A 15,233-nucleotide genomic window follows, 5' to 3' on the forward strand; every position below is an offset into this window, starting at 1 on the left:
GACTTTTTTTTTAGTATCAACATTGTGATAATTGAAATTTCATAATACTTATCCATAAATTTTTTTTATCATTCTTATCCTTAGAGATGTCTTGTGATGTATTTGGATTAGGAGCTACGGTGGATTAGGAGTTAGGAATGACAGTGAGTCAGATTTGGCTCAAGATCCATATCCTCCGTTCTCATCTTCATTTATTATATCCATCTTTATTCTCATCCCTATTGGATATTCAACTTTTATTTTCATCCCCATCGGGTATTCAACTTTTATCGTCATCCCTATACCTATCGGAGGATCAGATATTCATCCTCATACCTATTAGAGGATTGTATATCCTCTATCTTAATAATTTTTTTTTCATTTCATCCAACTGTCATCATTCAACAAAAGCATATTAGAATTAACATCATATTCAAAAAAAATATAATTAAAAAAAATAGAATAAATATCTATAGGTTACCAGGCAGAAGTCAAAAAGGAAAAAGAGAATATCAAATTTATTTTTCTTTAATTGGTCATCAATGAAATGAAAGAAAAATAATAATTAGTAGGTTTTTATATATATAATTTAATCAGATATTCGAGTTGGGTATGAGTAATTTTACTAGACCCACCTCTATATCCATATTCGAAAATTCTCATATCCAATTACCCGATTATTTAATCGGGTTTAAAAAATTCCTCCATATCCTCCTCTATTCGGGTTGGACATCGGATTTAGAAGAAATTGTCATCCCTAGTAGGAGTGATAGAAGCAAGCTAAATTAATAAAAATATTGATTAAGTTCAACCTTGAAAAATATGTTATATTCTAATTTCAATTTGAAGTTCAAAAATACAAATAATTTTAATTTGAGATTAGTTCAAAATGAAATTCAAACTCAAGTTCGTTTAAGTTTTCCGAATCTTGATCTAGAGTTGTGCACAACAAAATAAAAACAAATAAAGTGATATCAAGAACTATCAAAGTAGACATGATATTATCGACTTGTGAACAATTGTCAAAATATTATAGATTTGAATTCAACTCGTAAAATTATTGAACATGTTTGAGTTTAACTCTAATTCAATAATTTTGAAAATGAATTGAATATTTGTTTAGCTGTCTCAAAAAACTTATGAGCTAGCTCCATTCATTTGCATTCTTAATTTGGAGGATATATATGTATAATATTTAAGTTGTAGAGAAGTGGACATTCTTCTTGGGTAGAGATGTTTTGGTGTTTGTAGAATGTAGGTGATGTTTTCTATTTTTCTCTATCAATATTGATCAAGAAAGTTAGGAAAATTTAAAAGATCATTTTTTTTGAGTTTGGCTTAAATTCAAATCAAATATTTTCGTTTGCACTTTTAATCTGGAGGATATAAAAAAATTATGTTACTTGAATTCAAATTAAATAATTTTTTGAACCATCTCAAAAAGCTCATGAGCTTGCTTGATTTGTTTGCACCACTAATTTGGAATTAGGATGTAAAATAGCTATGTCACTCGAAGAGAAGTGGGCATTCTTCTTAGGTAGAGACATTTTAGTGTTTGTAGAGTGCTAGGTGATGTTTAATAATTTTTCTCCATCAGTATTATTGATTGAGAAGTTTAGGATAGATTGAAAGATCATTTTGTAAGTTGTGAATATTAATTTATCTAGTTTTGATTATACTTTGACTCTTATTCTTTTTTTTTTATAATGTTATACAAACATAGATTCCCACAATGAATGTAGATTCTCTCACTGTATCTTTGTGTTTTCCTCCCATTAATGACACAGATTTCATTGCCTGAGTTATCCTGTACCTTCTTTAAAAAAAATAATAATCCCAGTTAGTCGCATTGACTCAATCCCTGAAGATGACCGATTCGGTCCCACGAAAGTTTTCCACCGGCCATCAGGGTAAATCTGGAAGCGCACGCAGCGGCCAATGTTGCCCAGCATCCTTTGATTGCGATCAATTTGGAGGAAAATTCCTACAAATACGCCGGAGCTAAGGATCGAACCGCGGATGTGTCATATTGAATTTCATGGCACCATGATTCCGAGGACATGTACCTTCTTTAGATTTATAAGTGTGTGTTATGATGTAGTGAATTATAGTAAGTAGTGCTAAAATAATTTAAAACCTCTCGAATAGTATTAAATGTATTTGTGATCCCCAAAAGTGTTCTTAGATGTTATTAGTTTATGGAGTATCTGATTATGCATGCCACTTTAATGAGTATTAGAGAATTCTAAATTCAACGGGAGGTCTAGTTTCCTCTTGTGGTGATTGAAGATATCAAATCTTTTAATCCAATAGAATTTGTAGTTGTTGTAACCATGCTCTAATTTGGTTCTATTAGATCAAGGGTGGGTCGGTTTTGATTTTTAACATAATTGTAGGCATGAGTTAGAGACCCAATAATTAGCTATTCAACCTCCTCTCTCACTAGAGGTGCTCTCTCACTAGTCATCTCAGTCGGATGAATTGAATACTTAGATTATTATCCTAGGACATAACTGAGTTGATTATGACACAGTAGAGTTGTAGAATAGGGCAAGAATTAGAATCCTGACGAAGCCAGACAATACCCTCTTGCACCGTGATCAAGTACATTTTCTCGATTTACCTCATCATAGAATTGGTTACCACACAGCAGATTATTATCCCCGGAGGCCGGAGCCAGAGCCGCTAATTACAGAAGAATACTTAGATTATTAAAAGAAAAAAAAAAACATCGACCTTCAATACCATTCCCAAATGTCTCAATGTTTCCCCACAAAATTCATCTGTAAAGAAAAGGATTTAGAACGTTTGAGGTGCCCCGGAGTCTATCACTCCGCCTGCTTGGATTTGTGCAATTTTCTGATGTTTGTAATAAAGAATCAAGAAGGAAAAGCAATCTTATCTGCCGAGTCTTCGAGAGGTCGGCGGCGACGGCGACGGCGACGGCGACGGCGACGGCGCCTACGCGAGGAAGGGGTGGCGGAGGAGCTGCTCCGCCGTGGGCCTCATCATAGGCTCCCTCTGTAGGCACGAACTGACAAAGCTACGGAACTCCGGCGACGCGGTGGGCGATGCCTCCGGTAGCGCCGCGTAGCAGATCGCCATCATGAGACTGGCCCAGTCGCCCTGCCTCCCCAGGCGTTCCCCAAAGGGAAACCGACCCAGCGAGAACTCGAGGATGCTCACCCCAAAGCTCCAGATGTCGCCAGCGCGGCCGTCGTAGGCGCCCTCGTTTAGATCGGTGTTGATCCGCTCGGGGCTCATGTAGGCGATCGTCCCCACGGCGGAGTTGCAGGGATCCATCGTCTGCGCCAGGATCCGCCCCACCCCGAAGTCGGCGATCTTGACCTCCCCCCGGGAGTTGACGAGGAGGTTCGACGGCTTGATGTCGCGGTGCACGATCCGGCGCCGGTGGAGGTACGCGAGCCCCGAGAGAACCTGCCGCGCGACGCCTGCGAGCTTAGCCTCGGAGGAGAAGCTGCGGCCTTCGAGGGAGCCGCCGTCCATATACTCTAGAAGAATCTGGATCTCGCCGCCGCGGTCATAGAATCCGTGGCAGCGCACCACGGAGGGGCTGTCGGCGTCGCGGAGGATCTCGATCTCTCGGCGCATCTGGCGGCAGACGTCGTCTTCGTGGTGTCCGTGGATGACCTTGAGGGCGTAGAGGCGGCCGGTGTTGCGATGGCGGGTGAGCCAGACGGTACCGCCCGCGCCGCTGCCGACGCGGCGGATGCGATCTAGGTCAGCAAGGGCAGGGACGGGGGAGGAGGCGGAGGGTGGCGGGAGGGGGAGCGGGACGGCGAGAGAGGAGGGCTCGCGCTGAGGAAGGGGGAGGGTGAGGTTCTGTCGGCGGCGAGGGCGCGTCGACGAGCCGCCTTGACTCGGTTGAGTGGATTGAGCAGATCCGGATCCGGGTCGCATGGCTCTGTGATGCGTTAAGTCTGGAGACCAATTTTGGTGGAGAAGACAGGGGTTGGGCGTTATATATACTGATAGCCACCTTATAGAAAAAATAAAAAAATTGGAAAAATTAAAAGTAAGTACCTTGATGGATATATTGCTGGAGGGTTCTTGGAAAGAACACAAGAAATGGAAAAAAAAAAAAAGAAAATGAAAAGAAAGTGCATAATTTACTCGGTCAATTTTTTTTCTTTGTTTATTTTAATGAAATATGGTGTGTTTTGGTTTAGGTAGGTGACTTCGACGACTAGAGCTTGTTGGGAAGTCTAGAGAAAAATACAACTTGGAAATAATTATCTTTTTGTGCCAGGCTTCACCTTTAATTCTTTTTAGGGGAAATATAATATTATAATAAAAATTTAGATAGAGATGCATGATGGAAAGCTTTATCTAGAAGAACTAGGATTGATGGAATAAATGGACTTAACGCCCAATCAAAATGGGATACAAGAGAACCACAAAGTCTAGTGGCAAGACAATAAAACACATGCAAGCCATGTCATGGAAGAACATTCGGAGTCTACATAGGGCACTTGTTATGAAACTCAAATTCTAAATGTAATATAACTATACACATATCCATATGAAGAGAAATGATACGCTGCGCGACTTCTCATTCACGACCCGTGTGCGACACCTGCGATCCACTGTTGCTGTCGCCGCCCTCGCCGCGCCGTCCGACCACCGTCGGCCATCGCCTCGGGCACGATCGACGCGCCGCTGGCCGGCGCTCCGTCCGGCGTCGGATTCCGACCGGATAGTGACCGGAATTCGATGGAATTCGACCGGAAACATGGTCTACAGTGGCAGCACTGTTTCCGACCAAATCGCAGCCGGATTCCGATCAAATCGCGATCAGAGATCGAGGAAAATCGCTGTCACACGTCGGTCTTTCCTCGATCGATCTTTGACCGCGATTTGACCAAAAATGGCACGGCCATTGTGGATGACAATCGGGCCGGATTTCGACCGAATCGCCATCCACAGTGGCCGCACAGGGGATGATTGTTTCCGATCAAATTCACTAGATTTCAACCACTATCCGACCAGAATCTGACGCCGGTTGAAGCGCCGACGAGTGACGCGTCGATCACAGCCGAGGCAACGACCGACGGTGGTCGGACGGCACGACGAGGACGATGACAGCGACAGTGGATCGTGGGTGTCGCGGACGAGGAATCGCGCAACATAGCAAGTCTGTCCATCTTAAACCCTCTCTTTTAAATTAGGGGTATTTGTTTGAGAGTTATTATAACCTTAGTGGATTATCAATAAAAATCTTATTTGATTTAGTTAATCAATGATTCCTAATAATGCAACATCTCGCCTACGTCAATCGAGGAATATAACTCGGAATCCAAAATCCTTGGAAATGTAAGATTTTTCACAATTCCGAAATTAACAATTTTTATTCCATTATTTGAACCGTTGGTTTGAATTGAAACCATAATCGTCAACAGTTGACCGACCTACTTGTTGACCCAATTACAATTTAGGCTGGGTCCATTTCGAACTTGACTTGCGGTCAGGTTCAGACTTGATTCGTGGTCAAATCGATACATGCTACTCCCCTGCTATTAACAAACACCCTAATAAACAAATTTTATATAAATAAATTTGTAATTCCTTTGAATCCCATCTTCTAGCTCCAATTATACATGATACTTTGTTACGCCTTGGCATACTTGCATCATTTTAATGTATGATGTGCTATGATCACAGTAAAGTGAGACAACCAATGAGTACCTTAAACATATTAAAGGATTCCTTTTTATCAAAAAAGACAGTTTCTATACTCGAATATTTTTGCAGGTTCACTGTATCTTCCTGCCAACATATGCTTATAGCTTTTCTCAACTACTAGTATACTTTTCTACAATTAGATCCATATGTCAGTGCCAAGGAGCATGGTTTGTCTACCTGTTAATATACGGATGCAATCTTCTTTCATATTAGAAACTTGTAACAATTGCTACCTCAATAGATAGGCCTACATTAATTGGGTCTAGAGTTTGCACCCTTGTTATTCGATGAAATGCTTCCAAAGAATTTGCTAATTCATTTGGACTGAGAGATTAAAGCACATTAAGAATTATGCCAGTGAACATGTAAAGACTGACTAATAAGAATCTAGTGTCTGCAGATAAATAGTTGTGCACTTTACCTTTCTAACTTCATCAATAACACATCAACTTGCATTTGCATTTGTTCTGCAGGTTCTCAGCAGGATATCAGTGCTGGGTTCAGCTTTTCTGGCAGTGCTGGCAGCTGGCCCTTCTGTAATTGAACAAACCATTCACTTGACTGCTTTTCGCAGATTTGCTAGTACACCTGTTCTAATTCTCATCGCAACTGATACAAGCTTTATGGTAGCATGGCACACGGGAACATATGCTCGCATGGTTAAGCATTTAGATAAGCATAATGAACTTTCTGTGCGTTTGTGCGTGCACACTAACAATGTAAAGTATGCTTATTTAAATTAATTCTTTACAAAAGATTGTGAAATGATCTAATAAGTATGTGAATTAGTACAATTAAACCATGTGAATCAAAGGATAAGTAGACAGCAAAGTAGATTAAGACTCGTAATTACCTAATAGTAATTAATATATACGAGATTGATAAAGAGGAACTGATTCAATAAAACAATTCACTTATAGCAAATAAAGATCAATAAGATGATAGGTTCCTTTCATTAAGAAGCAAAAAAAGAACACCCACTAATTATGTAGCACTGGAATTAGCCCAACTTGAATTTCACAATGCTTCTATAGAGCAACCACTGGGCCATATTATGCTAGAAACAAACAAATTCAAGAAATTAAGACAAATTGGCTTCCTTTGCTGCGTGAAAGACAGTTGAACAAGAAGCTTCCCACCAAAGAGGAAGCAGATTTGGTGGGACTTCAAATGCTGAATGTTAATTGCATTTTAGTCTTCTCAACTAATCTAAAACACCCACATGAAATCTAGGAGATACATCTTATCCGAAATATGAGAATGTCATGAGTCCTAAGCATCAGTCTAGCTTAATTTCTCATCAAGGAAGGGGTTACCAATCAGTTGATAGCCAGTGTACCTGTTCCCTCTTGCGGGCAGGCAGTTGCTCTCCAATCTCAGATTCCTGATTTATTAACACTTTCTCCATAGTCCACATTGAATCATACATGCATCTAACGTTGCAGAGAATCTATTTTTCTTTTCTTTTTTTGTACAGAATAACTCCATTGGGAATGCAGACCTAAATTATTGCAGCTGATCTACCTGAAAAACCAAGCCAATGCAAGGATAACCTTGTAACAGTAATTCTCATTCTACTATTATTAATGCAAAAAGATTAAGCAAAGGGCAAAGAAATAACAGTGCTCCAAGAGATATGCAATATAGCTCTCTTTCTAATGAAGAAATCTTTTCCAAAAAGTTGGACAAGTGTAACAGAAAAAACAATACCTATTAATGAAAGGATTTATATGATTAGCCAGCTTTCATTGATTTGGATTTGTCCATTTTAGTTTTAAAGTATATGTAAAATCAACTGATTTGCTGAACGAGTAATAGTAAATAACTCTTGGCATTGCCCATTTGAAGCTTAGACAACCCAAAAGCCGAATGATAGGATCTGAATCTTTTTTTTTTTTTTTGTCAAACTTGGACATGAAGATAAAAACTTGAGCTGAACCTCTCTTGCATGTTACTTGTATAATTCTTATGAGCTTGGCACAATGCTACACAAATAGGTAGATATTCTATACTATTAGTGATTAGGTTCTATACTGAAGGATTAGAGATGTGTTAACCAGATGTCATCCAAATAAGCAGACAGATTGTATGGTGAACAAACAAACAAAATATTAAATAATTGAAATAATTACTATATCTAGTTTTACATTGAGTATGAACCAGCAGGTGGACTCAATATTCAAAACCCATCCATACTCAGAATCTGATTCTGATTGCCCCACCCAAATACAAGTGTATATTTGTTTGCCCTATAGACACCCATAAAATTTCCACCCTACTATCACAAATGTTGTCTCCTTATTGTCTCAGTCAAAAGTTCTCAAAGTGGTATTCAAAGCCTCATGGTGGGTTTCTTTGATGAGACAAGTAAAATAATCATATCCTAAAACAATGTAGAAAAAGAAGCAAAAGATCTAAAAAGAAAATGATACATGCATAAAAGAAGAAAATAACTAATTTGATAGAATGACAGCTGATATGGAGGGTGAAGTCAACAGGGAGATGGCTGATTTAACACTGCCAGCTGACCTGGCATGGCATCTGCAGGCGACAAGGATGTCTAGGTGTACCAGCAGAGGGCATATGGTAAATTACATTCACTGGAGCTATATGATGAAGCGATAAGATAAGTTTGTGTAGACAAGTAAGAGTAGGTTAGATTAATGGTTTAGATCAAATGTAGTGGGGTTTAATTAGCTCATGCATGATATTTATGTGCGAATTATGTTATTTAAACACGTGTACATATTTTACAGTAATGAATGGAAAGGCTATGCATGTTGTCACCCAATTCCTATGAGTTTTCTACTATGAAAAACTTCTTAGTTTCTCCTCTTAACAAAACACATTTTCACAATCATAGGTTGATGGAGGAAACATGACCTGCCCAAGAACTTGTGGACCAAGAGGAAGATTGGGCTTTGCTCTGTCATCTCTGTCTCAAGGATCCATCACACGATGCCTCAACCGATCTCATGCCAATTTGGTATTAGAGTCGGGAATGGAGGACTCGATGAAACATCTGCTAGAGACCAACAAGAAGGAGAACCTTCTTTTGACTGGTTCAATGGAAGTGAAATATTATTGTATACAATTTCAAGCAAGAGATATCCTAAGATACATATTCAAGTGCAGCTGCACACTATCATATTATAAATTATGAGTGCTTAATTGTCTTTAGAAGCACCCACCCACAACTTTCCAAGTTAGAATGTTGTTACCCAACTACACCTCAAACGAGTCCCAGCACAATTTCTATATCTGTTGCCAATGGCGACAGATTGGAATGCATGGGGAAATGCCAAGGGTTACAAAATCAACTAGGAAGTAATCATATCTGACATGTATTTGCTACTTCTAAATGGTTTTGATGTTCATACTATAGGAGAGATACATAGAGCTGAAAGAAGATTATCTCATCGCCCTTGTGGCAATGGTTCCCATTATGAAGGAGCAATAACGGCCAACTTGGATTTCCTCAGTGCTAATAAGACTACTCTCTCTTCAAAATCAAGCACATAAATTGCCTACGTAAGCTGGAAAAATATGATCTTACACTTAATGCAGCAACAATGAAGGATAGCTTCTTATCCTAGTGATTGATGAATTGGTAGACACATTTGATGGTGCTTGCTACTTCACCAAGCTGGATCTTCCCTTCCACATCCATCAAATCAGGATGCACGAACTAGAGATTGAGAACACCACCCTCCAAACTCATCATAGTCACTTCAAGTTTCTAGTAATGTCATTCATCTTCACAAACACGCATTCAATATTTCAAGCCTTTAATGTATCAGGTTTTTCAACCAATCCTTGTTGATTTTTACTCTTGCTTTTATGATATTTTGGTATACAGCAAAACCAACTAAGAGCATCTAATGACAGAAAATAGTCATCCTCCTTCCTCAAGCACAGCAAGTGTCCTTTCAGCCAGCCTGAATTGACCTATCTAGGACAAATCATTATAGCAGACAGTCTGAACCACCAACCCAAATAAGGTCAAATGCCTTCCAAGAGTGGTCCCAGCAATCTGCAAGTATTCTCTCTCGGATTAACAAATTTATACAAAACTATGTTCATTGCATGACTCCTAACAAATACGCTACATGAAAATGCATTCACTTAAGACTCCAGAGGTTGAGGCATCGTTTGCAGAGCTGAAGCACCCTGTCAAGCACCAGTTCTTGCCCTACCAAATTTCTCATTACAAATTGTTGTGGAGAGCGAATGCTGCAAACTCAGGCATAGGCCAGTTTGGCAACAGGAAGGGGTGTCTAATGGCATATTTCAGCAGAGCCATGGCAGTGGAGACCAACACCTTCAGACATATAAAAAGGAGTTAATTGGGCTAGCGAAGATGATCAAACATTAGCCTCCACTTTGGAAACAGGCGTTCCTAATTTGGACTAATCATTCAAGCCTCAAATACCAACTGGAATAATGCCTCAACACCATTCCACAACCACCATGGGAAGCAAACTAATGAGCTTTGGCAGTCTTGACTGCTCTATCTATGACATAATTGGAACTATTTGAGAAGGTTTGGTAGGAGATTCAAAAACAAGAAAGTTTGCAGCGACTAGTATCCAAGAAACAATCAGGGACCCTCAAGGAACCACAAAATTTCGAGGAAGGATTGGTTCTCTACACTAGCAAGGTGTATCTACCACCTTCCCCACGATTGGAACTAGAGAGAAGTGAAGCCTTGCATAAATAGGGTCGTGAGGGATGCTAGAGGACCTTCACCAGGTATGCCATGCCATTTTTTTGTCAGGAATATGAAGAGAGAGAGAAGGGAACTCATGAAATAGTGCAATGAGTGTTAAAGACTGGAATCCTGTCTGTATCTAGCCAGCCTATTGCAACCCCTGTTGATGCTGCTACAAGTATAGGTTGACATTTTGATAGACTGCATTGAAGGAATCTCGAAGCCACAAAGCAAGGTGGCTGACATTTCAATGGGTGCAACTGACCAACTTTAAAAGAAGACCAATTAGAAGATGGCAACAAGGTGCTTTCCATGTCTCATGCTTAAACCCATTTGCATGATGAGAAAGCGAAGCTTCTATAACTTCCATCTTTAGACCATGGGCTTTATCCCAACATAATCCTAGATTTGTGCACAACACAAGGTTGAAGGAATACCTCATCTATCAGGACACATTTCTAGCTGATTCTTTGTGGGAGCTGGAATAACACCTAAAATCGTGTATCCCTATTGTGTGCTTGTGGACTAGCACACTCTCAAGGAAGACTGCTGACCTGGAAAGCACATTCAGCATAAAAGATGGTCAACTTAGCACCCTCGGGCTGACTTGCTCATGGATAAGGATGACAATTTGTCCCTGTTAAGGTGCCTTGCCTTGAACTGTAATGTAAATAGGAGGATGAATAAAGAATTCACATATGTAGGGCAGATCAGAAGAAAAAGTATGGAATAACGTTTTTATACCTTACTCTACTTCATCCGCATAAAATTTAATTTACAATATATATATTCATATATATTTTATATTTTGTTACCCATAAGAGAAGAGTTTCATCCCATAATCCAAGCCATGCCACTTCCTATATGGGACATGGAAGGAAAATAAAAATTCACCTATAAGTTGTATAGACAAGTAATCAAGTATCGTGGGTTGAAATAGTTCGCACATAATCTCTATGTGCGTGTTATGTTTCTTGTATATGTCAATATATTTTACCATAATGAAATTAAAGGTTATGCAATGCTATCATCAAATTCCTATCCTTCCGCTACTATGAGAAACTTGTGTTCTTCTTTTGATGAGGCACAAAATACAATCAGTGGAAGAAACCTACACTCACCCAGGAACCTGTGGATACAGAGAAATTCAAGGCTCCCCTCTATTACATGTCTTCAGAACCCACAGTGTGATCCCTGGCTGGTCTAATAAGACATCAAATTATTCATTACCTTTGATTCTCCATCATGTATGCATAAGAAAAATTTAAGACAACTAATCTGATTCTACAACGGGACATGTTCAATACTGATCTGTATGTTGTTGCCATACTCTTTTCGTGTAATACCATTTCTGCAGTTTACTAGCCAGCCAGCTGTACAAAACTAAGGGCTCATAAGACGACACTCTAGTAACCATTTCCTCTCTAGGATATCCAATTATCATTTTACCACCATCACAAATTAAATAGTCTTTCGTAACAGTTGATTTTCTGGTCAATTGTTGATCTGCACCTCTGAGTTCTCACTTTTGACCAAGCAACAAACCAAGACTAATTCTTTTTTACTTGATGATTTGCACGGTGGTCAATGATTCTTATACGATAATGTGGCTTCAACCACCACTTGCATAGCTTATACTTACTATTAGTCAAAAGACGCAAAAATGAACTGCATACCATTAAACAATTAACATAGAAAGAGCAAAGTGAAAGACCAACCTGTTCGTCCCTCGGTGGCAGATGAAGTGCACTGCTTTAGGATGGATTTTGTTTCTTACTGTTTCCATTGTGCATTCTCCTCATGAAGAGCTTAGCAATCTGCAGCTGTGTATTTGCTATAATCTCAGTCCTTTTAAGCTCCATCTCACCTCTTTTAATCTCCGCCTCTGCTCTCATCCTCTCAGAATCCTTGTACATCTCCATCCTCGCCTGCTCAATCTGCAGTATGGACTGAGCCAACAACCTGATGCTCTCTGCGACCTCACTAACTGTGACTTTTCTCTTCTTGGACGAACTACCAGGGTCACTGCCACCGACTATATCAGCAGTGGCCTCCTTGGTCCTCGGTGTGCTCAGATTAGGATAGATGCCTCTGTTATCCATCCTCTTGTCGTCAATCTTATCAGCATTAGCATTAACGTCGATCGGCATTGTATTAGAGCCATCGTCGTGATTGCTATCATGCAAGTGGTCGTCGACTTCGACATCCGTTTCTGCCTTCGGCAAAGCCTGGAGATCGATGACATGGTTGGATTTAGGATTGACTAAGCAATTCGCGGAGCCCTTTAGCAGATCATCCATGCGAGAGTAAAACTGCCACGAGGAGGCGGAGGTGGGATCATGGGTAAGGGCGGACTCAGAACGGTAGCGCTTCTTCAAAGCCTCGATCTTGTTCTTGCACTGGGTCGGGGTCTTGAGCGCCTTAGTCCCCGAGCACCGCATAGACACCAGACGCGCGATCTCCTCCCAGTCACTCCCCTTCAGCTTCGCCCGATTCCGCAGTACCCACTTGGACTCGTAAACCTCCAACAAGCAATGAACGCCTCCCTCGCTCCACTCGTCCCTCTTCCCCTTGTCTGGGACCTTCTGCGCAGAAGGAGGCGCCGGATCCGGGCCGGACGAGGGGTGAGAAGCATCCATGGGAATCCTAGGGAGGAATTTAGAGCCTGGAAAGCAAGGATCACAGATTTACACCACGTAAGGTCTCTCCTTGGGCACTCTAGCAGTCAATTGACAAGAAAATTTCGGCTTTTTCGCACAAAAAACCATCTCGGAGGGATTCTGCTGTCGGAAATTGAGCAGCAACACGGCAAGACCTGAAGGATTTCTCCACAGATATCCAAAGTTTCGTCTAGAAAATGGTGCCAATACAGCAATCGCAGTGGAAAACAGATCGAAGATCACAATAAGCCCTAGACGAGTCGACGGTCGTCGTCCTGTACTACAGCTCGAGGGAAGCGCGAGCCAGCGAGGGAGGCCAGAGGAAAGGACGAAGGGAGATGGGGACTGGAGAGGGAAGGGGGCGAATCGCCTGCTGCGCAATATGGGATGTGGCCACGTGGGTGCAGCTGTGCCGTTGGTGGAGAAAGAGTCGGCAGTCTCAGAGCGCAATAGCGCGGGAGTGGAGACTCGCGTCAGGCCGCGCGTAAGACGACACTTACACTTTCACTTGCTCGGAGAGATCAAACCTACAAATCGACACGATGAGATAGTTCGAATGGAGGGCCGACCCGCTGCGTCGTAATCAACTATACTTTCTCGATTTACCTCCTCACAGATGATCGTGAAGTCGACCGTGTGGGGCCGCTAAGGTGGCGGATCCACCTTTTGCAGAAGAATGGAGGGCCGACGCATCCGGGGCATAGATGAGTTGGTTACGACGTAACAGACTTACAGAAAAGGACAAGGATTCGAATTCTGACGAAATCGGTCAATACCCTCCTGCGTCGTAATCAACTGTATTTTCTCGATTTACCTCCTTACAGATGGTCGTGGGGCCGACCGTGTGAGACCGCTAAAGTGGCGGATCCACCTTTGCAGAAGAATGGGGGGCCGACGCTCCCGGAGTATAGGTGAGTTGGTTACGACTTAACAGACTTGCAGAAGAGGGCAAGGATTCGAATTCTGGTGAAACCAGTCAATACCCTCCTGCGTCGTAACCAACTGTACTTTCTCGATTTACCTCCTTATAGATGATCGTGAGACCGACCGTGTGGGACCGCTAAGATGACGGATCTTATGCAGAAGAATGGGGAGCAGATCGTTTGAGGCCGCTAAGGTGATGGATCCATCATTTTTACAGAAGAAAATGAGGGGCTATTTTAAAGCTACAGGGGCACGCTGACAAAATGTGACTCAGCATCCATCCACAAATCTCGAACTCGAGAGAGTCATGTGGGTCCCCTAAAATACGCGAGGGTAAGTTTCTGGCTCGGCTCAAATAATTTATCGCTCCGCGATGGGCCCGCAGCACGTCCTTTTAAATCTGGCACTATCTGTTTGCTTGGCCAACGGACGGAATGGGACGGGAGCAGGGTAGGGAAGGTGGAAGGGAGGTGAAGAGAGAGAGAAGAGAGGAAACGAACGGGTAAAAAAGTGATGACGATGTTAACTTTGTCTTTGCCCCGTCTGCCATTGCTGAATGCATCAGGGCCCATCGTCGTCGTCTCCCCCGTTCGTCCGTTGTCCAGACCTCGTTCGCCAGCTCTTCCAAGTCGCCCATCATCCAAGCGTCGCGCGCCCATTCCGCCCCTCGTCCGAGCTGAGCCTCGTTTGTCATGCTTTGTCCCCTGCTGCATCCGCCATGGCGGAACACCGTACAGCCTTTTGCAGCTTCGCTGAATGCACCGGCCAGCCTCCCTCACTATTACTTCATCGCGGGTTTTTAATACATCTGTGTCATAGTTAAATTAAAATTCGTTCGTCCGTTGGTTTGGATGATAACGTTAAATTTCGTACTTACCATATATCTTTCTATTTTACACAACATGAATCATCACAAAATATCGACGAAATTTTAACAGAGTAAAAATATCAATAAAAAGAATAATCAAGTAAATTTTAAAATATTATTTAAATTTTGACTTCATTCAAATTTTGAAGACTAGTTCTCCGAAGAAGATTTTAACTTAGCAGCTCACTCGACATTTTTTCATCTATTCTCCTCAAAATATTTTGATGTATATTTCTAATTTATTTATTTATTTATATTAATTACAATAAACAAAGTTTATTTTAGGGTATCCCCTCTATTTCTATCGTAGTTGAGATTTTTATAAATTAAATCATATGATTATAATATGATTAGTTTTTTATACGAGATATTAAATGGTTGACAAATG

General features: G+C 41.2%; 2 protein-coding genes across 2 annotated transcripts; both read right to left on the reverse strand.

Annotated features, from left to right (window-relative positions):
* Window positions 1-2,668: 2,668 nt before the first annotated feature.
* Window positions 2,669-3,918, reverse strand: LOC141839373 (mitogen-activated protein kinase kinase 4-like). Its single transcript, XM_074727106.1, has one exon. It carries the CDS (start codon window positions 3,898-3,900, stop codon window positions 2,941-2,943), a length of 960 nt encoding a protein of 319 aa, XP_074583207.1. The 5' UTR covers window positions 3,901-3,918; the 3' UTR covers window positions 2,669-2,940.
* A 2,845-nt stretch (window positions 3,919-6,763) lies between these two features.
* On the reverse strand, window positions 6,764-13,127 carry LOC141835292 (uncharacterized). Its single transcript, XM_074722769.1, has 2 exons — window positions 12,112-13,127; window positions 6,764-7,206 (listed from the first exon to the last, which is right to left on the reverse strand). Exon 1 carries the CDS (start codon window positions 13,030-13,032, stop codon window positions 12,148-12,150), a length of 885 nt encoding a protein of 294 aa, XP_074578870.1. The 5' UTR covers window positions 13,033-13,127; the 3' UTR covers window positions 6,764-7,206; window positions 12,112-12,147.
* Between the last annotated feature and the right edge of the window lie 2,106 nt (window positions 13,128-15,233).

The sequence above is a fragment of the Curcuma longa genome, chromosome 1 (genome assembly GCF_044706935.1).
Source record: "Curcuma longa cultivar G26 ecotype Majalengka, Jawa Barat chromosome 1, ITB_CL_G26_1.1, whole genome shotgun sequence".
Classification (NCBI taxonomy): domain Eukaryota; kingdom Viridiplantae; phylum Streptophyta; class Magnoliopsida; order Zingiberales; family Zingiberaceae; genus Curcuma; species Curcuma longa.